The sequence below is a fragment of the Egretta garzetta genome, unplaced genomic scaffold (genome assembly GCF_000687185.1).
Source record: "Egretta garzetta isolate BGI_Z169 unplaced genomic scaffold, ASM68718v1 scaffold209, whole genome shotgun sequence".
Taxonomy (NCBI): domain Eukaryota; kingdom Metazoa; phylum Chordata; class Aves; order Pelecaniformes; family Ardeidae; genus Egretta; species Egretta garzetta.
In genome coordinates this window covers 2,478,665-2,500,376 of record NW_009260839.1, presented here as the reverse complement: position 1 = coordinate 2,500,376, position 21,712 = coordinate 2,478,665, and the positions used below count along the sequence as shown (strand labels likewise).

At 39.4% G+C, this 21,712-nt stretch overlaps 1 protein-coding gene across 4 annotated transcripts in view; it reads right to left on the bottom strand.

Annotated features, from left to right (window-relative positions):
- PWWP2A (PWWP domain containing 2A) overlaps positions 1-18,956 on the bottom strand; it is a 28,309-nt gene extending 9,353 nt beyond the window's left edge. The window contains exons 1-3 of one of the 4 annotated variants that reach the window (XM_035902504.1): positions 18,952-18,956; positions 15,299-15,304; positions 5,924-8,688 (exon numbers count right to left, since the gene is read on the bottom strand). In XM_035902504.1, coding sequence (XP_035758397.1) covers positions 7,005-8,618 — 1,614 coding nt within the window. In that variant the 5' untranslated portion in view covers positions 8,619-8,688; positions 15,299-15,304; positions 18,952-18,956 and the 3' untranslated portion in view covers positions 5,924-7,004. Of the gene's footprint in view, positions 1-5,213; positions 5,393-5,923; positions 8,689-15,298; positions 15,305-18,951 lie in introns of those variants that run through there. The other 3 variants (XM_035902505.1, XM_035902503.1, XM_035902506.1) reach the window with 3 other exon arrangements.
- Positions 18,957-21,712: the final 2,756 nt, after the last annotated feature.

Genomic DNA, 21,712 nt, shown 5'->3' with positions numbered 1-21,712 from the left:
AGATTCATAGCACATGGCTGGCATGTATAAGAATATTTCTTATTCATATTGCATATTTGACATCAAAACCATTAGTAAGCAAACACGAAAACTGACCTAGATCTATTTTTTAAAAAAACCCCTCTAATTTAAAGTTGACATGTTCTATAAATTATGTCATCCAAAGATGATGTTGCACAGAAGAGGCCCCTGGCAGGAGGTGCAGTGCTGTTTCACTACACGTGGAAGCTGAGGCTCTGCTGTTACGAGGCCATACTTCCATTGGGCCAAGCGTGATTCCTGCATGACTGCGAACAGCACGCGCGAGGCAGAGTCCTTCGTTATATGCATGTTTCTAGCAAGATTCTGTTTTTCCAAAATCAGAATTGCTAATAACAAAATTACAGAAAAGACCTGTGACAGGGTCAGGATAGATCATCTATTCTGTCCCATACCCAAATGCAGGAGGAATGTAACCCCTTCCTGACAGGGCTTCGCCTAATCTATTGTTTTTAAAAACCTGTAATTATGAAAACTATGCAACTCTCCAAACACCACCCAGGGTTTCACTATAACAACTGGAATAAATATTCTAGTGCCTAATCTTAACTCCCTAACTTACAATTTTAAATACTATTTCTTGTCCTGGTTGCAACTAAACAGAAGCGCGTTTCCCCTTTGCCTCTGCACCTATCCTGCAGGCATTTACAGACCTCCAATATCCTTGGTTCCAATAGTCCTTTCTTCCTTTTCTGGACTGAGGAATAAAATCATTGGCATAGAAACTGCAGTACAGTTGTTCAAAATATGCATGGTCCTGATTTTGAAAATAACTTCTCAAACATGCAGCCCAAATAAATCCCACAGATCCATTTGTCTTCACACACTGAATGAGCAAAGCCCAAATTTGAACTCACAACAGGGGATCCCAATTTGTTCCCTGCACCAACTTATACCTGCAGCCTGCGTTGTTAACATCATCCCCTCAGACCAAAGGTAGGTAGGTAGAGAAGATCAAAGATCTCCATCGGCACAAGCACAGGAAATCACATTTTCAGCCCTGTGCGTACAGAAACTACCCAGGAAGGTTATGCAGGCACGCGAGACCATCTCTTACTCCCTTTTGTCTCCCTATTGGGTGTGCAAGGTGGCTCAGGGCTTCTAAGGTATAAAAGCCCTGGTCTTATCAATGACATTCATTTCCCATGCTGCTGCTTATCCTACTTCACACCAAGAACATCGATTGCTTTTTCTTGGGGGAAAAAAAAGAAGCCACGGATCTGAGATCCTTTCAGCAATTGGTACCTGGCACTAAGCTTGCCAGTGCTGCCCCAGGGAGAGTTATCCCCAGCTGCCAAATCTGGTAGCAACAACAAAGCTGTGCAGGGAAAAAGCATGATAGCAAGCCAGTCACCAAATCACTGTCTCCACAGCCATGCCTGGGAACCGCTATTTTGGCTTGTGTTCACAGAAGGGCAGTTGTGTCACAGTTCAATTTAAGAAAAAAAATTCATAAATTAATCTAAATTACAGTCTGGATTGGTATACACATACCAGGTCCTACAGAAGAAATACTGAAATGTGTCAGTAAATCATAGGAAACTGTAAACTGCTATTAGGATCTAACAATTAAAAAGACAAAAATCAGAGGTATTTCTGACTTAGGGAAGAATCACTGCTGTTCGATAAGAATTTTGCAAAACCCCATCTAAATTACCATAACCAGTTCTTGCCACCGCTGTCAGAGCAAGATGAGTTCAGGCTAGAACAGGTGCATAGAAATGCCAGTAAGATGAGCAGGAATAGAAAAGCCATCTTACAAGGGGATCTTATTTTATCAAGTTAAATGGCCACACTCTATAAATACGCTAACGGGATGACACCATAGGAGGGAACTATTTAAACTAAAATACAAAGTTGTCACAAAGAACAGTAGTTGAGGTATTTTAAATGTTGAATAGGAACTTGCCATCATAATTGTTAAGGACATGTATCAAAACAGAGATTCTTCCCATTACACATTGAGAATAATTTGAAACTGAATACTTACATCCACATGTCACAAGCTTGGATCTAACAGATCTTTAGATAGCTTGACAGCTACCACGAAAGTTTTCAATGTTACAGGCCCCTACCTGTCCCCATGTTAAGCACGGATGGTCTCCGATCACTACAGTCATGTCAGGAGAAGCTCCAAGGAAGTTAGTTATGCAAAATCTCTGTTTGCTGTTTGTAATTTCTTTTATGTATAGGGATAGTTTTACCGTATTATTGCAAGTATAGCCTGTCTGTATCCCCACAACGTCTGCTACTATATCCTATCCTAAAAAACCAAAGACACACACAGATAATGTAAGCACAGCTTAAACTCACAAATCCTGTAGGAAGTCACTCCATTTCCACCAGCGTGAAGAAGATTCCAGATGAAGCTCAAACAGCTGACTGTGGGACAATGATGTTTCACCAAAATTTTCCTACAAGCTCTCTAAAATGAGAGCACTACTCCCTTCTACTGAACTTGCAGAGTAACATTATTATTCTCCAACAGCCAACTCCGTTCTCCTTCCAGTATCACATCTAGCTCAATACACCAAGTTCCTCTCTTTTCCTTCAGGTTCGCTATGACCTTCCTATTTATACCCTTAAAAAGTAAACTGAAAATAAGCAGAAAAAGGAAAAAGCACCTCAGCCTTTAACCACTATAAACTCTGTACTGTAAGACCACCTTCAAGTTTTTTAAAGAGTATACCTACACTTTTACCAAATGGCTTATGACACAAAATACTGCCATCTTACCGCCCTTTTAATCACAAGCTCACTCTACTTAAGTTCTAGTTCAGAGTCTTTACCTACAACTTAGTGTAGTGACCCCACAGCATTGACTGAATTTGCTTATTCCTGTAGGCATTTATTAGTATAGTTACAAAGGAAGGGATGAACTGAAATAGCCTTTCACCGATTGTCAGCCTCCTTTCCACAGCCAAGGCAGCTCTGTTTTTTCACTGTACCTCGCAGAATCATGCATGAGGGCAGATGATAATGCTACGGAGCACTAGCTACTAAGATTTATATTCCAAAATTCATGTTCCTATTCTACCCTGACAACTTTAGCAAGAGCTTATAGAAGCCACGAACTGAAATCAGTTTCAGGACTTAAGAGAGTTAACTAGAAACAAACCTAAGGCTAGCAATGCAAAAAGCAACTCTTACCCGCTCCTCACTTCCACTGATGTGCTATTTCTTAAACCTAATCACATTTAGAAATTATTTAAAAAAAAAAAAAAAGTATTTTGTAACATGCTGAAAAAAATAAGTCTTCTCAGCCTTGCACAGTTGACCTAAATTACCCCCACTAAACACCCCCCTCCTGGTGAGGTAGCTGTTAGTTATGTAGGTTTCAAACTAAAGATAGCACTGTCTAAAAGAAAATACCGTATAATCAGAGGTGATTATCTCATTTATGTGTTGACATAAAATTACAACTCTGATTAGAAAAGTAACAAATATTTGTTCAATTTCCTGTAGACTCCCCTTCAGAGACACACAAGCATTTCACATTTGCTTCTAGCTTCACTCATGAAGCGCTCACACCTTCAAAAGCTCCTGTTAAAGGAAATCTTTGTAAGTTTGGGAATAACTACACTTCCCCAGACCATTTTAACTAAGCTAAAGATCTTCAAAGGAAAAGTAGGCTTGTACTAGAAATTCATCACCACCTGTCACTTTTTCCCCCCTAAATTGAAAGACCATACATATTCAACAACTACACTGAGGAATTTCATTAATTCCAAAAGACATCATTTGCAATGTATTATATTAAGCCAATAGAAAACTACCAGTCACTCTTTCTACTGATGTTTGCCTTTTCAAGACGCAGGCTGCTTGCAACAGTTGCACAGCTTAATTACACAGATGCGCTCCGCTGGCACTGCACAGGCGCGCTCCTGCCACGAGTGATTCGAGAAGTCATTTAAACCATCAGGCTAACCCAGAGAGGGTAGATGTACGCCCAACAGCACCAACAGTGGTCCACACTCAAAGCATAGGCATAGCTGGGAGCAGATAGGCACATAAAGCGTAGAGGGTTTTTTGCAGTTTATAGCTAAAACTACACTAAGCTTTGTCTAAGTCTTCAAAGCTAATCTACACGCAACATCTATACCGCCACAACCAAGGTTACTTACTGTAAACAGACTTTACGTTAAGCCCAACATTTTCTCCACTGTAAACTCTGTTATGTCTAGAGTGTTAGCTACTTCAGAGTGGAAAGAAAATCATGGACGAGTATGGATAAGATATTTTCAACCTAATGTAACATGGTGTTGTAAAAAAAAAAAAAAAAGTCTATTGAGACCTGTTAAGTCTGAAGTGATAATGCACATTCACTATAAAACTTGGGAAAGAATTCTGAAAAGACTGATCAACTACAAATCAAAACTAAGACTCCAAACGCCTTTCATAAACAGTTCATTTGAACATAAGACAATCTAAAGAAACCCCTCTCGTACTTGTTGCTCTCTCATCTTACCAGCGAACACCTGAGCAAACTTTGACTATGTATGCTTTACTGCTATTCTAACTTTATATAAATTAAGAGATAAGAGTACAAAGCTTCCAGGTCTTTTAAAGCTAAATTAACAATGTAAATATTGATTTCACCACTACTTGGCTCAAACAACTAGCTTGTAACCAGTTCGCTTGAGCTTATAAACCTCAAGGAACTAGTGTAGACATCTATACCACGTTGTATGGGTTCTTGACTTCAAAAAGCAGTCTGCTTTAATAACAAAGTACGGCTTATTTACTTAAATAAAGTAACTGTTTCTGTTTGCAGGAAAGAATACATAGAAGTGAAACAGGATTTTCTTTTTCAATTTTTTTTTTCCACATTATGAAATTTATTGTGTGTTTATCACGTTCAAAAAGCATTGACCAGTGTGGGTTTTTTGGTAACTGTTAGAATGCCAAAGTAAAGCTGGTATATTTAGAAGCTTAATTAGCACCTAACAGATGACCGTAAACTTGAGGAAAATTTGAACAGCCATGTATTTTGACTGTTTAGACTTCCAATAGTTCTGTGGGCACAACAGAAGAATTTAAAAAAGCAAAAAGAAACTGAATGCTTTGGTAAGACCAGACAGTATCATGAACACGTGAATTTAAGTTTAAAAGATTTTAAGGGTGTGATGATTAAATCCTTACCCCCATTTTCATGTCTGTTTAAAATCTAATTTCAGTCTAAGCTTAAATTTTTCCATCTGTCACGATTGCCTACATGGGCAATTATGGAAAAAACAGGATGAAAACTGCTTAGGGATGAACGCCGAGAGATTCTTCACAAGGCATTGCAAGGCTGAAACAGGAGTGGGTTGGAGAAGAGACAGTAATTCACATGGTCAGATAAGGACCAAAACTAGAAGGAAAAAAAAAAAGTAAAGTCAGTTGCATGAAAATGGCCCAACACTGAGCAAAAGACATGCAAGAAAACTGAAGTAGCAGTGGAGAGTGGGCCTGATTAGGTTTTGATAGATGGAGAAAACTGAAAACATTTCCCCACTGTATAAGTGACATTATCCACAGTCTTTATTCAAATGTATGGAACAAAATCTAATTAAGGGAGAAATTTGCTAAACTTTACAGAAAGCCCTCTACAGAGCTAGTTTTGAAACAAAAGGGACAGATAATTGCTTAATCTCAAAATTGAGACTGAAGTATACCAATAGTACTTTACATCAAGCAGTTATCTTTAAGAATGCGTGAAAAAGGACAATTTACTTTTTAAAAGGGTGTCCTCCAAATACAGCGTACATATAAAGTACTCTAACATCCTGGATTTTTTTCAAAGCTTTTTGAGAAACACACACAAATAATTCAGATTTAGTCAATTTTATTTACAGTTTGTTTTTTTACATTTCAGAGCATTACACAATTACATATTCTCATTTTCTGACCTGCAAACAGATACCTTAAACGGAAATATTAAAAAAAATGAAGTTAGATACATCCAAAATGCAACAATTACACATCTGACAATTCACAAAGTGTAATTTACTAGGACGTATCCTAAGAATTTAGGAACAACCAGTCAGGAGAAAATCTGACCAATTTCAGCAATCAATTATTTACACATTCAAAACAAAGCCTCTCTTAATCTAAACCTCCAGGCAAATGGCCTGAAAGATTTCTTCAGGAAGAAAGACCAGAAGTTATGATTCACACCTATGCAGCATTAACAGCCCTTGATCCCAAACACTGAGCAACTTCTCAGCTTTGTCTTAGAGCTACAGGCATCCCTCTCAGCTTCTCAGACCCTGAAGTGTTATATTTGTGCCCCCATGTGCATAGAAAGGCTGAGTGTTTAAGTGGTCACTACGATAAAACCCCATTTAATCTGGTCTTTAAGTTACATGAATTCTTCTTCCTTTAAAAATTTCAGCAAGTCTTCTAATGCCATTTAAACTGGCCTATGTGGATTGGGGCATGCCACCTTAAGATGTTTCAGCATGCTTTGAACCAATTTGCGCTGGCCAGAATAAATACATTAGAGACTATTTAAAATAATCTGTAAAGACCATTTAGACAAGGCTTACATTTCTACACTTCCCTGATGGGCCACCTAAAAAAAAAAAAAAAAAGTCACAGCTACTACTTTCATCCCTTGTGTTAACCCTTTGCCACACAGCAACTAGTTATATACTGGGTAGAAACTACTAAAAAATTCCCTGCAAATAAGCTGCCTTTCAGCTGAGGCTATGGCTCCTATGCATTGGGTGTTTGAGGAGGTTTTTTTCTTTAAAAAAAATTCTCACTTGAAAAATACTGAAGTTCTTGCTTTAGGCTAATTTTGATTGCATGTTCAATTTGTTTAACTGTCAAGAAACTGCTACAAATGGAACAACTTTAGTATAAAAAGAGCAGTCAACCGAGTGCAACTTCTGACTTGGCAAGTCCTTCATGGTAGTCCTCTAACTAGGCTATGAGTTTTGTGGAGCCTCCAGATTTCTTGCCTACCTTACTTTCCATGTTCACGTTTCAAACTGTGTCAGCAGGGCCCGAACTTCGGGAGTCAGCTGCTTAGCAGCCTTAGCTGCCTCTGTGACGGCCTTGCGGTAAAGACCCTTTCTCTTCTTATTAAAGCGCAACTGGAAGCTTTCTAAAAAGGGGGATAGTTGTGCAAGAGCAAGAAAAGATGTTGTTGTGGAGCCAAACCATGAGATACGAGCCTCCTGTCGAACTAAAAGGCCATTATCTTTCCGGCTCACAGTTATGGTAAGAATACGGGCTGGCCACCAAGGGAAGCCATAAATCTTGGCCCAAACAATGTCCCCTACACATACGGTCCTGCCATCTGGTGTGACACATTTAGAGACGTTTTTGGAAAAGACTTCCGTTTTCAAGGAATTACTGAGCTTTTTCTCTTCCTTTGAAGAGGAGGAGGAGGAGGAAGGTGCATGCATGCTGCCTGGAGGAAAATCAAAGCTTTCAGTAGAGCTACACTCAGAGTTGGTAGATTTCAAATCATCTGTGCTATCACTACTACAAACTGATGCACTGGAAGAGTCAGATTTCTTTTGATTAAGGGTCATGTAAACCGTTATATTGCTTTTGCTGCCTCTCTTGCCCAATGTCTGGTGTTCATCCTGATCAACAGTTACATGCACTTCACTTGTGTCCTGAACCTCACTGCTGGCCTCTTCAGGGCCTTCTGAGGGGCTCTGATTTTCTGAAGGGGCCTCACCTGCTGAGCGGGTGGAGGAGCAGCGAGACTGGGGCTTAGTTGCCATCTTGCCACTCCGTATTTTCTCAAGTCCTGTCTTGAGAGAAGAGTCATTTTCTTCATTCCGATACCTTTGTGGCTTTAAACGCAATCGGGGTGGGAGGGAACCTGAGCTGGTGTTCTGAAGACGCCGTGTGAAGTGGACCTTTGAATGTGCATTTTTGGAAGAGGAGGTTGCACTCTGCTTCTTTTGTGCCTTTTCTTTGGCCATTTTCAAGACTTCCCGAGCTTTTGCATGATCCATGTTTTTGCTCTGGAGAACTTTTTTTGTATTTAACTGCGCTTTAGAAGTATTTGCTTGTGCGGAAACTTTAACTACTCTGCTTCTGCTGTGGGCAATATTGGAGACCTTGACCACAGCATTCCTTTTCTGGCTTTCATTTTGGCTTTTTCCATCCACTTTATGGTCAGTCTTAAGTTTTTTATTCACAGTAGTCACACTCTCATTTCTTCGTTTTTTACTATCCTCATATTTTGAAGAGTCACTTGCATTGCCACCTTTTTTTATTTCCTTTTTTTCTGCAACAACACTGTTTTTGCACTTGTCACATAAGACCTGCCGGGGTCGTAGTTTGATAGCATTCATGATAGAAGTGGGTTCCTCCCTGTACATTTTACGCTTGGGCCGCTTAATTTTCCGGGGCGGAGGCTGAGGTATTGACTGGTTATACGTGTCCCTGATAAACAAAGGAGGAGGATATGGCGCTCCCTCATGAAAGAGAGGAGGTGGTTTAGAAGTCCATAGGCTTTTAGCTATGCTAGGTTCTGATGGCTGCGTGAGAGAAGAGTCATCAGGGACTGCAGCATTAGATTCACACTTCACCTGTGCCTCATCTTGGAATGGTTTACTTTGGAGCTGCATGGCTTCAGGTTTATCCTTGTATTCCCTTTTAGGAAATATGGTCACAGGGATTCCATGAGGTCCAAACCTTAAAAAGAAAAGAAAAAAAAAAAATGTTTTGAGGGATCTTTTGCTACATTTATTAAAAAGCATTTGAAAACCTGTCCACATTATGTAGCCAGCATCTGAAAGACATGAGTCCTGGGAAAATTAAAGCTTCGTGTCTAGCCTTATGGTAAGCTTTGAAAAAGCAAGACACATAAACCAAGTCAGTGGAGAACATGAAATAGACAACTTCGCTATTACCAGTTTCTCTTGCGTCAACAACATGCCCTGAAAATGAAACCAAAAATATCACCTAGAGAGAGCAGTGAAAAAATTAACTTTGTACTTTTAGAAAATGCTTATAAGCATACAAACTACGCATTCATCCCATCAATGCCAAATTTACCCAAGATTAATTTCCATACTAAGCCAGGGTCAAACCACCACACCAACTTATCTTCAGTAAATTTTACAAAATTCTAGTATTTTCAGTGTAGCACAAAAGGCTGAATAAGCTTCAGATTTAATTGAGGCAAATACAGACTGCATAAATACTTGAACAAAGAGTACAATCCTTCTTCATCCACAAAAGATTAGCATTTGATCAAGCACAAATACAGGCTGGGCAGAGAATGGATTGAGAGCAGCCCTGAGGAGAACGACTTGGGGTGTTGGTCGATGAGAAGCTCAACATGACCCAGCAATATACACTCACAGCCCAGAAGGCCAACCGCATCCTGGGCTGCATCAAAAGAAGCCTGACCAGCAGGTTGAGGGAAGCGATTCTCCCCCTCTATTCTACTCTCGTGAGGCCACACCTGGAGTACTGCGTCCAGCCCTGGGGCCCCCAACATGAGAAGGACATGGGCCTGTTGGAGCGGGTCCAGAGGACAAGGGGTGATGGCTTTAAATGGAAAGAGGGTAGACTGAGATTAGATATAAGGAAGAAATTCTTCACTGCAGGGGTGGTGAGGCACTGGAATGGGTTGCCCAGAGAAGTTGCGGATGCCCCATCCCTGGAAGTGTTCAAAGCCAGGTTGGACAGGGCGTTGAGCAACCTGGTCTAGTGGAAGATGTCCCTGCCCATGGCAGCAGGGTTGGAACTACATGATCTTTAAAGTCCCTTCCAACCCAAACTGTCCTACGATTCTACAATTCTATGATCTGATCCTATTAGTTTGAGTTTCTTCCAGAAAAACTACCCTTATTTCCATGCAGTACCAACCATTACTCCCTGTTCTGTGAGCAAACAGTATTTTAAACCTCTGCTTACTTTTCTCCAGACAGCTCTAGATCTCTGTTGCCCCATCTGACAAACACAGGACTTCTTGTCACCCTGATCAGCTCTGAGAGAAGTGAATGAAAAATCCCGGTATGACTCAGGCATTAGCTCAACTTTCCTATAGTAGCAGAAGTAGCACGTGGCCTGACACGTAACCCGTACTTTCTACCAAGGCTTGTGCCAGGGGAAACATTTTATCAGTTTGCAAGGCATTATGCTTGCTTTCTCCTGAGAGGAAATGAAATGATAAACACATTTGTTTTACAACAATGTATCTCTCTATGCCCAGAACAGGGCAGGAGGGATTATAAACACGGGTTTAACTTCTCCACTCCACAATCTAGCAGCTGAGGCACCAGCCTTACGCAGAGCTGTCACCAGGCTGTTCATTGCTCTTGAGCTCCGCCTGACTCCAGCTCTCATGCGCACACTAGCGTTTGGCTTATACTATTTGGTATTTTAATAGTTTGACCTTAAATGCAGTAGCAACATGATAGACAAGGTTGCAATTCAAACGCCAAATCATCCATTTTGAATCACTAAACAAACACCATTATGTTTATCCCACCCCACACCCTGCCCGGCAGAAGGATGAAGCACCCAAGATTTGTCCTCAGGTTAACGCTAGTTCATGTTGCACAGCAGCTGCTCAACTGCAACATCCTCCTAACTGATTGAACCGAAATTTATTTACAATCTATGGTTGCCTCTCAACTAAAGATAAAAGCTGAATACCAGTCTATTTTCCATTCGCACTCCTGTAAGAAACACACAGTTTATACAAGTGCCTACATGCTGGCTTTATTTCTTCAAAACTGTTTTTGAAAAGACACATCATATGTGTTAGAAGACTCTTTACACTGTCACCAACAAAAGCCATCACTTGTTTGTCCTTTTGCTTATCTGTTAAGCCTCTTCTTACACTTAAAAAGTTGCAATGGAAGCAAACAACCCATCCAAGATTAAATTATCCATCCACTTTGCACTTCATTACAAAAAGAGAACAGAAACAGCAAACAACCTAAGCAAGGGGCAAACAAACAACTCTGTCATCGTAAAAAAAGGGGGGAAGTTGAGTATGTGACAATTTGCTGTTTAGTATCAACATGGGCACTGTTGTTACCCTACCCAAGGTGCTGTTACATTCATACCCTTGAACCCTGCAGTCAGAGGCAGGAGCCCAGGTAGGCAGCGCTGTCCTTATCCATGGGCTGATGAGTGTTCTTTAGAATCATAGAATCATAGAATGTTTAGGGTTGGAAGGGACCACTAGTGGTCATCTAGTCCAACCCCCCTGCAGTGAGCAGGGACACTGCTAACTAGATCAGATTGCTCAGAGCCCCATCCAACCTGGCCTTGAATGTTTCCAGGGATGGGGCCTCCACTACCTCTCTGGGCAACCTGTTCCAGTGTTTTACCACTCTTATTGTAAAAAACATGCCACCAGCCCACAAAAGTTCGTTTCTGAGGTTTGGACCCACTCCAGTTAAATTCCACGTGTCCGTCCAGAAATGAGCAGCATAACTAAATGCAGACTATTGCAGTACTGAAGGCTACAGTGAATTATAAACATTTAGCAGCTGATACAGGCATTTTTCCAGCCTACAGTCTGGCATTAAACCACAAGGGACTCGCTCATAACCGAGTTTTAGGTTCCCTGAAGTCACACCAAGTGTAAAGAAGTTGCTTTTCCATGAACACTTCTTCCACTAAGGACTACGAGTAAATTATTCAATTCCAAGTAGGGCTTTAAAATAAACTATCAGCTGATAAAAATTAAATTAGCAATATTTTTAGTGTTACTTGCATCAAGAACTTCAGCTTATTTAAGAGCACTAAGATCCAGATCCCATCTTTCACCACCTGGTAAAGATTACAGGATTTGGGAAAAAAGTTAATTTACTGTAAGAGTTGAGAACAAGACAGGGTAAGATCTCTGCTGTGCAAATTTCAATCCCAGCCAAACACCACAAGAGCAGAACTGGACAGGAGTGTGATATCAAATGGGCAAAAGCCATGCAGAGCATCATCACTTACAACTCTTCACTGTCTCAGGAGCTGTATTTCCTAGCCTGTCACAAGACATTTCCATAGTCCAATGCACAAGCCTTTCTTCTAGAGGACACTTATGCTGACCCCATGTTAGGAAATTAAGCATTATTAGTGGCGAGCAGGGAAGAAGTGGCTGAAGAGGACTGCATGGAAGTTTTCCAGAAGGATCCCATCTAAGTACTTCATATCTCTTTTCCCAGATTTTCATTCTACTGCCTCACAAGCAAAGCCAGCACCATTAGCACTCCAAACGCATGAGAGAGCCTAACAGAAAGCTCAGCAAATGACTGATAGCATAAAGGCATCACAGATTAATACTGCACCTTAGACTATCCTTTCCTTCAAGCATCCGCATAACACACAGGCCAAACAGCTGAAGAACAGGACAGCCAAAGTGGAATTTTTATCCAAGATGCAAACCTGCTTTAGTAAGACACAAAACCAATCCAGACTGAAACTCTGAAGCTGAAGTCTGTCTCACAAAAGGTAGTTTTAACAAATGAACTAGAATCTCCCACCCCTGTCTACCTATAAATTAATGAATTGTAGAATTAGAGAACATTCACAGATATCATCTACTGCCAGTTATGTAAGAGCAATTGAAGACACAATTGCTGTAAACGATGTGTCAATACATAAAGACATGACTAGTCAAGACATAGTCCACCTGAAGTACAAGGTAAGTTTGGTAAGCCCAGAGACTGAATACTACTTGTAACAGCTGAGTGTATGGTGCCTTCTCTGAGGCTTCATCCAATAGCAGGTTGCATCCAGAAACATTCAGTTTTTAGATATCTTTGTTTCCTCCTTGATGAATTAAGTTCTCCAGCTATGCAACTTGGAAGAATTATATGAAAATTAAGAACAGGGAACAATGGCAGAAAACCAGGAATGAAACAGTAAATGATACAGGAGACAATGAAGACAAAGTTGGGAAGAGAGTGAAGGCAAAACAAATGGCCTGTTTTTTTAAAAAGAAGCAGCAGAATGAAGATGTGATCTTAAACCTATTCAAGACCAGGCACGACACAGAATCTAATTAGTTCAATGGTGAACACAAGTATTTATTGCATATACTAGAATTTCAAGCCCTATTTTCATAGGTCTAGCTGGCGGACCGTGAAGACAATCGTTTCTCATACAATCACAATAATAATTTTTGTTACACCAACTACACGTTTGAAATAGCTAGGAGTGCCACGTGTATGTAGGTTAGACATAAAAGTTGTGAAAGCTAGAATTTGGTTCATCTGCTACAGACATAAAGATGGACTAAAAGGCAACTGTATAAAAAAAGGTTAAAAAAATCCAAGTAACAGAACTGAGTTGTATCACGACATTTACTGATCCACACATCAGTCAATGACTGGGCAGTAGATCACCTCTTAAAAGAAACCATTTCAGTAATGCTACATCAGTGAGACTACTTATATATTTTGTTTGTCACGTTGCGTGTTTACATACTATAAAGAATTGCCCTGTCTTTATTCTAACAGCAAGCTACATTTTTTTTTCATTTATTGATCCCGAGTATCACCTGTCCCTACTTTCCTCCAGAAAAGGCTATTCTTGGAAAGACATACTCCAATTACTGTTTGCGTAAAAAAAAAAATAAAATCCATTTGTGCTTAAGTTCCAGCTGTTCATTGTACAGCTTACTCATGCATAACAGAATATAGTTCTACCTCAGACTATGACTTGAAGGAATAGAAGGATTAGTTGATGGGGGATCTAAAATTAAAGTGTTAGGAAAACCAAAGAAATCGGTATTTCAACCTAATTTAAGGCAGTTCTGCAAAGCAGTGCACTGCTGCTTCACACCTATTCAAAATCAGAACAAGTTTTCCATGTTGTCAGTCTCCTCTCCCATAAAGGTGTCCTGGCTCTCTTTTGCTTTGAAAAGGCACCTCTGAAAGAAAAGATGGTTGAGACCCATTGGAAGAAACTTATCTCCAGGAAATTTTACAAGTAACCAGTGCAATCAGTAGGATCTAATCATATTTCTCCTATACATATCACTTCAATACACATATGCATTAAAGACATCAATAGCAACAGGAATATCAGGAACTATATTTAAATAAGAGACTAATGGGGTAGATGAGATCAATTTTGGCAGTCCAGTGATCTTTACACTCAGAAGAGCTTTCAATTGACTAGGGTATGAAGAGACAGAGATATGATAGTAACAGTCAGATTTTACTTCCACAGTTTGTCAACTGCAAGTTAGTAAGTAGGTAGCCATGGCATCTTTTGAAATTATGTAAAAACTAGTTTGGGTATCAAACCTAGACGCCTGTCACTTAAAGCCATAAACATTTGTATTACAGATATGTAAACTCAAGTACTTCAAGCAAAGATTTTCAAATCTAAATCAAATAGCAGAATTGCTGCAATGAATACATATTACTATTCAATTTGTATGCAAAACACAGGACAGAGTATTTGTTAAAAAATAAACATGAGATAAGGAACAAATCCCATTTAAATTCATATAGGTACATAAACATCTGAACAATACGTCCTGGGGCAAAGTATGTTTATGTTACTATGTAAAGTCTTAAGCTCTCACCTTTAGCCTCCAATGTCTAACTTTCACTTCTCCATTAAAAGAAACAAAAATGAAAAAGCACCTCAATCTGCCAACAAGAGCCAAAGGAGAGAACCCACTGAACCAGTTCAGAAGTATTTCACATTTATCTGCAAACAGACTGAATTACTGTCGACAAAGCACAGTAACTTCCAGTGTTGTGATAGGCGTTACATCAAGTCTGTTGTAAATGACTATGATGAAAACTCATCTTCACCACCAAGTCAGACTACAGTAATCTCCAATTACCTTTTTATACATTGCTCTTGTACTCAGTATCATCCTTAGCGTTTTGCAAAAGCCAAGACCAAGCAACAACCGAAGCAATTTTTATTGCATAGATAAAAGTTCAAAGACTCTGAATACTGGGAGTGTAACAATATGCTGAAATAATGTAGAGCTAAGCATATCTATTTCATGCATGTATCTAAACTGAGGGTTTAAATAGTAATATTCCATGTAATATACAATTAGATCACAGTTATTTGAACACAAAGCATTTCAGAACTCCTCAAAATAACCTGTATTCAAAACACAGATTATACAATAACCTAATTTTAATATATGATGTACTTGGTGTGATAAAACATATGGAACACATTGCTTTAAGTGGCAGGCACCTTACTGAAAAAAGCATACACAGAAGCCAAACTATCAACTCAATGATTTACTCACCTCCCAGGCAATGTAAGTAACACTGGGCTAAAACAGACTGAAAAATGCGTATTTCACTTAGAGCTCTAAAAACATGGCAAAGGACTGCAGCGTAAGAGACTCTTTGGACAAAACACATCATCAAGAATAGATGTTGCCTCACCATCACAACTCTCAGCACCAAGAAAAACTTGGTTAAAGATATGATAGTTTAAATTAAGCAACATGTGACAATCCATATCTAAGCAAACTAGTAGGAAGCTTACATACGCAAAGGCTTGTACTAATCACTGTTAAGCTTAGTGTTTTTCAAGCAGGTACACTTGCCTGAAATCCAAGCTCTTGTTTCTGGCACCCTTTCGAGGCAGAGGAAAGACAAGAGCAGGGTCTGCGTAGAATTGAGTTTGAAAGTATCTCAAGAAAGCTGGTTAGAAGTATCCAAGGCAGCAGCTGATTTTAATCATTCTTAACCACTGTCACCTTGGTCTCCTACTGCAACCACTACCCAAGTGGAAACCAACTAATGGACACCAAACAATATGCAAATATACCAAAGGCTGTATTGGCTTGCAGTACACCTCTGCATGAAGCAAGAAGCCCTTTGAAAGACTTCAGCTTCCAGGAAACTGAATCACAGAAGTCAGGATGCTGATGCAGACTTTGAAGAATTATCCATTGTAGAGACAGAAGAATATCTAAGCTGGTAAGCCTTAAGAGTACACAGGTGGTCCCCTAAATCAGTCCTTTCCCCCCACAGAAGTGGGAAGGTACCCATCACCTTTTCATTGGAAAGTATTTACAAGGGCATTCACAGAATTTCCTTCAGTTTTCTGTAACTTGGAGTTCTATTGAGGATATAAAAGTAAACTTTAAAAGTTTTATGCTTTAAGTTTAGGCTTCCTCCTAACTACCACAATTTTACTGGCATGCTTATAAAGCTGAAGGTCTGTTTAAACTGAAATCATCTTTTAATTTTTAAATCTGTTGGCATTACTCGTTTCAAGTGTCAGCTGCACTTCAAAGTAAATGCTTTGCTGATATATTTGTGAGTGTTACACAATTGAAAAACTTTATGATTAAGATAAAATACCTTAAATACACACTTCAAGATCTTACACATACCAGTCAGACCCAAGATACATGGAAGAAAATGATACCATTTGTTAATGGATGAACTTTACGCTGTTACAGGACTGATGAATCTTGTCCATCTTGACACTGAATTGTCTTAAAGAAAAAAATTATTTAAAGCATACTGAAAATTTCTCCTCCGCTCTGTCGACACCTCAAGCCAAGTCAAGTCAAGCTACTCTTAAGAAGCAATGGCCACCATGCTGCTGGAATACAGAAGAGCATACCATAAGAAGAAAGGACAGTTTAACCATCATCTGTTGCATCACAGTCCAAGAATGAACAGTAGTAGACTACAGCTACTTTAGGAAAGGAAAGTTTGAGGCACAGCGCTCAGATGCCCTATTTACCAACAAGATTAGGGCTTATTGGTTTGAGAGGAAGAAAAAAAAAATAATAGATCACACTCCTTGTACTGGCTCAAAATCACAAGCAGACTGGCAAGTGTTTTCAGCATAAGCAGCAGCTTTAACATGCTTTTTATAGCAAAATCCTAAAAGCTAGTCCAGTTTTGTTAGCCATTTTCACTTTGCAAGTGGAAACCTGGCAATGACTAAACCTTTCAAAAAGCATTTGAAGAGTGACCACAAATAAAGTTTTGGATGTAGATAGAGACACAGGAGAAAATATTTTTCTTATAGAAGCTGAAACATTACAAAATCATAGAAAAATTTAGGTTGAAAGCACTATCACAATATCTTCTGATCCAACCCTGTCCTCTAAATAAGGCTAAGTCTGACGCTATGCCAGTCACAAGCAAAGTATATGTAATGTACTCTCTCAACCACACACACACACACACATCATACCTATGCATGCTTCCAGTGTTCTGGGGATATAAGCAAATATCAAAGAAGTGTTATGGCTGTTCTTTTAATGCTAGAATTTCACTAAGCTCCTTTACAAATCTGAGAAACAACAAAAAACGAACAGGTAATGAATTGTAGGAACACCTTGCAAACGGAGGGTAAGTTTAAAAAAAACAAAGCAAAACACAACCCCCACACAACCCTGAGTAACAGACATTTCTTTCCTGTTGCATCATAGAACATCAGCACTTCCACAGAATTTAAACCTTCCCCAGACAAGGATGACCCAGTGTTGTCCCTATTTATTAAATGAAATTAGTAAGAGAGAATTTAAGAGCAGGGAGAAATGTGCCACATTTTTTCTAGTAAGACTTCTGCTGCTTTCTTCTGGCATCAGCAGATCTTGAATTTCTCAACTCGGGAGTACCTTTTTCCTCTCCCACCTTTCTTGGCATACATGGTTACAACACACCAGAATCACCCTGTGCGAGTTTATACCAACAAAATGCAAGCATACATAGACTGCAAGTTTCAAGAAGTGCTAAATGTAAATGATTTTAAAATCTAACATGTTCTGCAGATTAAGACAACGCTAATTAGGGAATGGATGCAAGAGTTCACTATTTATCCTTATTCTTTTGCAGTAGAAAGTTCAATGAATAAATTGGGAAAAGCGTAGGATTCAAGAGTCACCAAGAAAGAATGCTGTGACTGAAAATTGCTGCTAGGATTATAAGAATTTGAAGCTGTCTATAGAAGTTTATTTTCATCATATAGTTCACGCATACCTTGATGCACGAAGTCTTTCCTTATCTTCCACAACCAGACCCCAATTAAGATGTAATTTCAAACACCTCTCTATTAGCAATACACTGGGCATCTTTTGGATATCTAAGGCTTTTAGGTCACAAAATAACTTTTTGCTCTCCCTTTCCCCCTCAAGAACCACTACGATCACACACAAATCGGAAGGGAAATAGCTTAGAGAAAAAACAATGGGAAGACATGTGTCCTTCATATCTGTAGGATTAGAAGGAAAATTCTAGTCAAATGATAAAGCAATAGAAAGTCCAAGTCCTGACTGTTGGCAAAACAACAAAACAAATTTAAATCCCTCTCCTCCCCTTAATCTCTGGCAAGGGAAAAAAAAATTGCAGAAATAATTATCATCTCTCCAGAAGAGCAAACTAAAACCAGGACTTCTTAATGCTACATTTTAAGATTTACAAATGCTACACTCATCAGGTATTCCCTTACTGTCTACTTCCTCCAGGTGCAGAGCAAGATTTCCACTAATTCTGAGCCAGCAGGTGGCATTAATATCTCATACACCCTAAGCAAACAGTGCTAGTCAAATGCTGGATACAGGCAAGCTTACAAGCCCTATTTAAGCCCCATACCTAATGAGTAGTTTTCAACAACAATTTGTACAAGGGCACAGAAAATTAACTACAGTCGTGCATGAAGCATTCCACTATGCACTCTGACAAAATCAGAGAGGATTGCCTTCTCCTGCGTGCCTGATGGTTGGCTGCATTTCCTGTATCTCCTATCAGCAGGACTGCATCAAGTATATGCTGAGGAACTGACATCAGAACCTTATCCTAGCATGCAATAAGGCACTCAAAAGGTATAACAGTAGGATCACATTTTTGTTTGTGCAGTAAGCCTTTAGAGTAGCAAAAGTGGTAGTATGTCCCTCTTTAAATGATGACTTACTACATAAGATTTGGGACTCAGTAGATATAGGTTCCTATTTTCTGCTGATTTTCAAACTTGTGCAGCGCTGACAGGTACATGAGACTGCCATTAGTACAGGCAGAGAAAATACTTCCTTACCTCAAATAAATGTAGGAATAAAGTCCACTGAACACTGAGGTGCTTATGTTCTTGTGTTATAAACTCCTAAATGGACATCCTATTTACAGGGGGTAGGAGAGGAAGAGGAAATCAGACCTTTAATACAAACACCACTGACTTCATATCAAAGTCCACAAGAATAAAATGCAAAGTCAATGCATCATTTCAACAATGGAAACAGAATTTGGAAAAAAGAAAAAACAAAACCAACCAAAAAACCACAACCATTAAAACCAGAAATACATGGGACACTTTTGCTTTTCTTTCACCTTGAAGTTAAAGTAATTCAGAGCATGACTGGTGAAGGCTAAAGAGTCCAGTGGACAGGTTTTTAAAACAGTTGTTAAAACTTACTCTTCTTAGAACTGGACGGAAGGAGCACCTTCATTGCCCTGGAGGGGAAAGCAGAAATTAAGATCCAAAAAGGACTAGGAATTATTTTCTTCCGAGTATACGATGAAAACAGTATTAGCATGTGCAGTGAACACATCAGCCACTTTTTGAAGTTATTGAATGAGTAAACTCCAACACAAAGTTTCACTTTTATTTAATAAGAACTGGCAGTCTTAAGATATTGATCCCCTTTGCATTTGGAAAGGTTGTAAGATTATTCCCATGCACTTGAATGAGCTAGTGGAGAGCTTTCAGTAACCACCCATCTTCTATACTAGAAATCCCAGTGTTTTCATGTAAATGCATGCTGGAATTTAGGTGGTTTTAATTTAACCCTACCCTTCCTTTTTTTTTTTCTGGTCCAGTGGGAAAACTTGTTGTAAGAATTCCAGGGCCTGCCACAGATACAGAAGGAAGTTCAAGGAAAATGTTAATGTCCTGCATGTCCACGTGCTGCTACACAAACCAAAAATAAACAGATATAAAGAAAAGCCAATACCTAAACAGTACTGTCATTCAGTCACTTACCATAGAAGTCATAAAGCCTAGAATAAAATTTAAATCTTGGGCATTCATGTAACACCTGATAACGCTTCAGTTTCTTACAGGTAGCAAGTTCTTGGACTTTTTCTAGATTTCACTTACCACTGCATTTGCCACTCTGAGACATTTGAACAGAATACTATTAATCTACAAATATTTACTTGTCCCCAGCCAAATATTATAGATCTTCTGCCTAGAAATTAAATTCTTGTCCAGGCACTCCAAAGAGCTTGGCTTTTAGAATCTAAATTTCACCTTCTGGATTCCCATGTAACAAGCACCTCTGAAGGAAGTCCAAGATCATATGAATGGAGAGAAAGGAGTAAGTGGTTCCACTGCATAAGAGAATCTGGGAGTAATAGCACAAGCCTTCATGCATCACTTTTCCACAGTTCTTACTGTGAAGACTTGCCCCAGGGCCTGCGCTTAAAGACAGGGGAAATTGAGATGCATGCTTCCACTGAAGCCACAAAGCAAAAGCAGCAGACAGTTTGCCTGCTTCAGATGACCTTTACTGCAAAGGGCTGCAGTAGATCTGCTGCATGAGAGAAGGATCTTCAGTGCACAAGAAAACCTCAGGCAAACGAGGGGATGTTTGTGGTCAATGTGTGTTTGGTAAGATATGATCTCTTTGAAGAGTTAGGCAGAAACTGGAATTTTCCTTTGTCACAGGTATAGACCCCTAGAAATACAGAAGCACGTGCTTTGTCACCCTGCTAACCAGGGCAACAATGTAATTTTGCTGGTATAATTTCAAACCTACAAAAGAATCGATGTTAACCAGCATTACAGCTGAAGTTGTAACTCCTTCTGGCCTGCTTTGAGACATTCCACACTAGAAGCAAGTACAGTTTGCAGATCACATTTTAGTACTTGGCTTCAAAAGACAATTGGATAACTTAGCATTTCAAACCACAACTGACAAATTTAGAACTTACTTCCATGACATTATCCAGAACTTGGGTTTCAGAAAAGGCCTTCTGTTTCAAAAACCAAGCAAGAAGCTAGGCCAAGGACAAAAGTGCTGCTGGTCCCCTAATACCTTTCCTTTTAGAAAGCACTGACAATATTGATATTACAGGAAGTTATTGAACAGCTAATGTAAAAGGGAGTGATAAAAGACATACAACCACACATGCAGCTTAACTTTGGGGAAAAAAAAAAAAAGCACTGCAATTTTTGCAAACCAATTATTTTACATAACAACAGTGGTCAAATTTCACTTTTCTCTCATATACTTGCATAGTCCTTATATGTCTAGAAAACAAACACTAAGACGAAGAGGTATTTTCACCTGTAAATAGTAGTTAGGTTGCTTAAGATATACAGTATTACTGATCACTTCTGGCCTCCCAAGAAGCCCTTGCCACAGGAAGGCAATGAAGAAAAGCAAATCCCAAACCTTAGAGCCTGATAAGGCTTGAAGTTATTTTGTGATACATAACAGTTCCGTGTGCACCCCCCACAAGAGTATTTAAGAACCGTTAAACTCCACCCCATTCATTGCATACAAGGAGCAATCAGTACTAATAACTGTACTTCAGGACTGTAATAGCCTGCCTTGAAAACCATTATTCTGAAAAATGCTATGTACTGAAAAATAAGGTTACCTAGGCAATGTAAGACACAAGCCAACAGGAAAAACAGATCTCTGGGGCTGTGCGTTCGTAAAAAAAATTGGAATAAATGCCAGCATCTGTAGCTCAGGTCCTTTTCCCCGGCAGACAGGGACGCTGGAGACCCGACGTGAATGCCA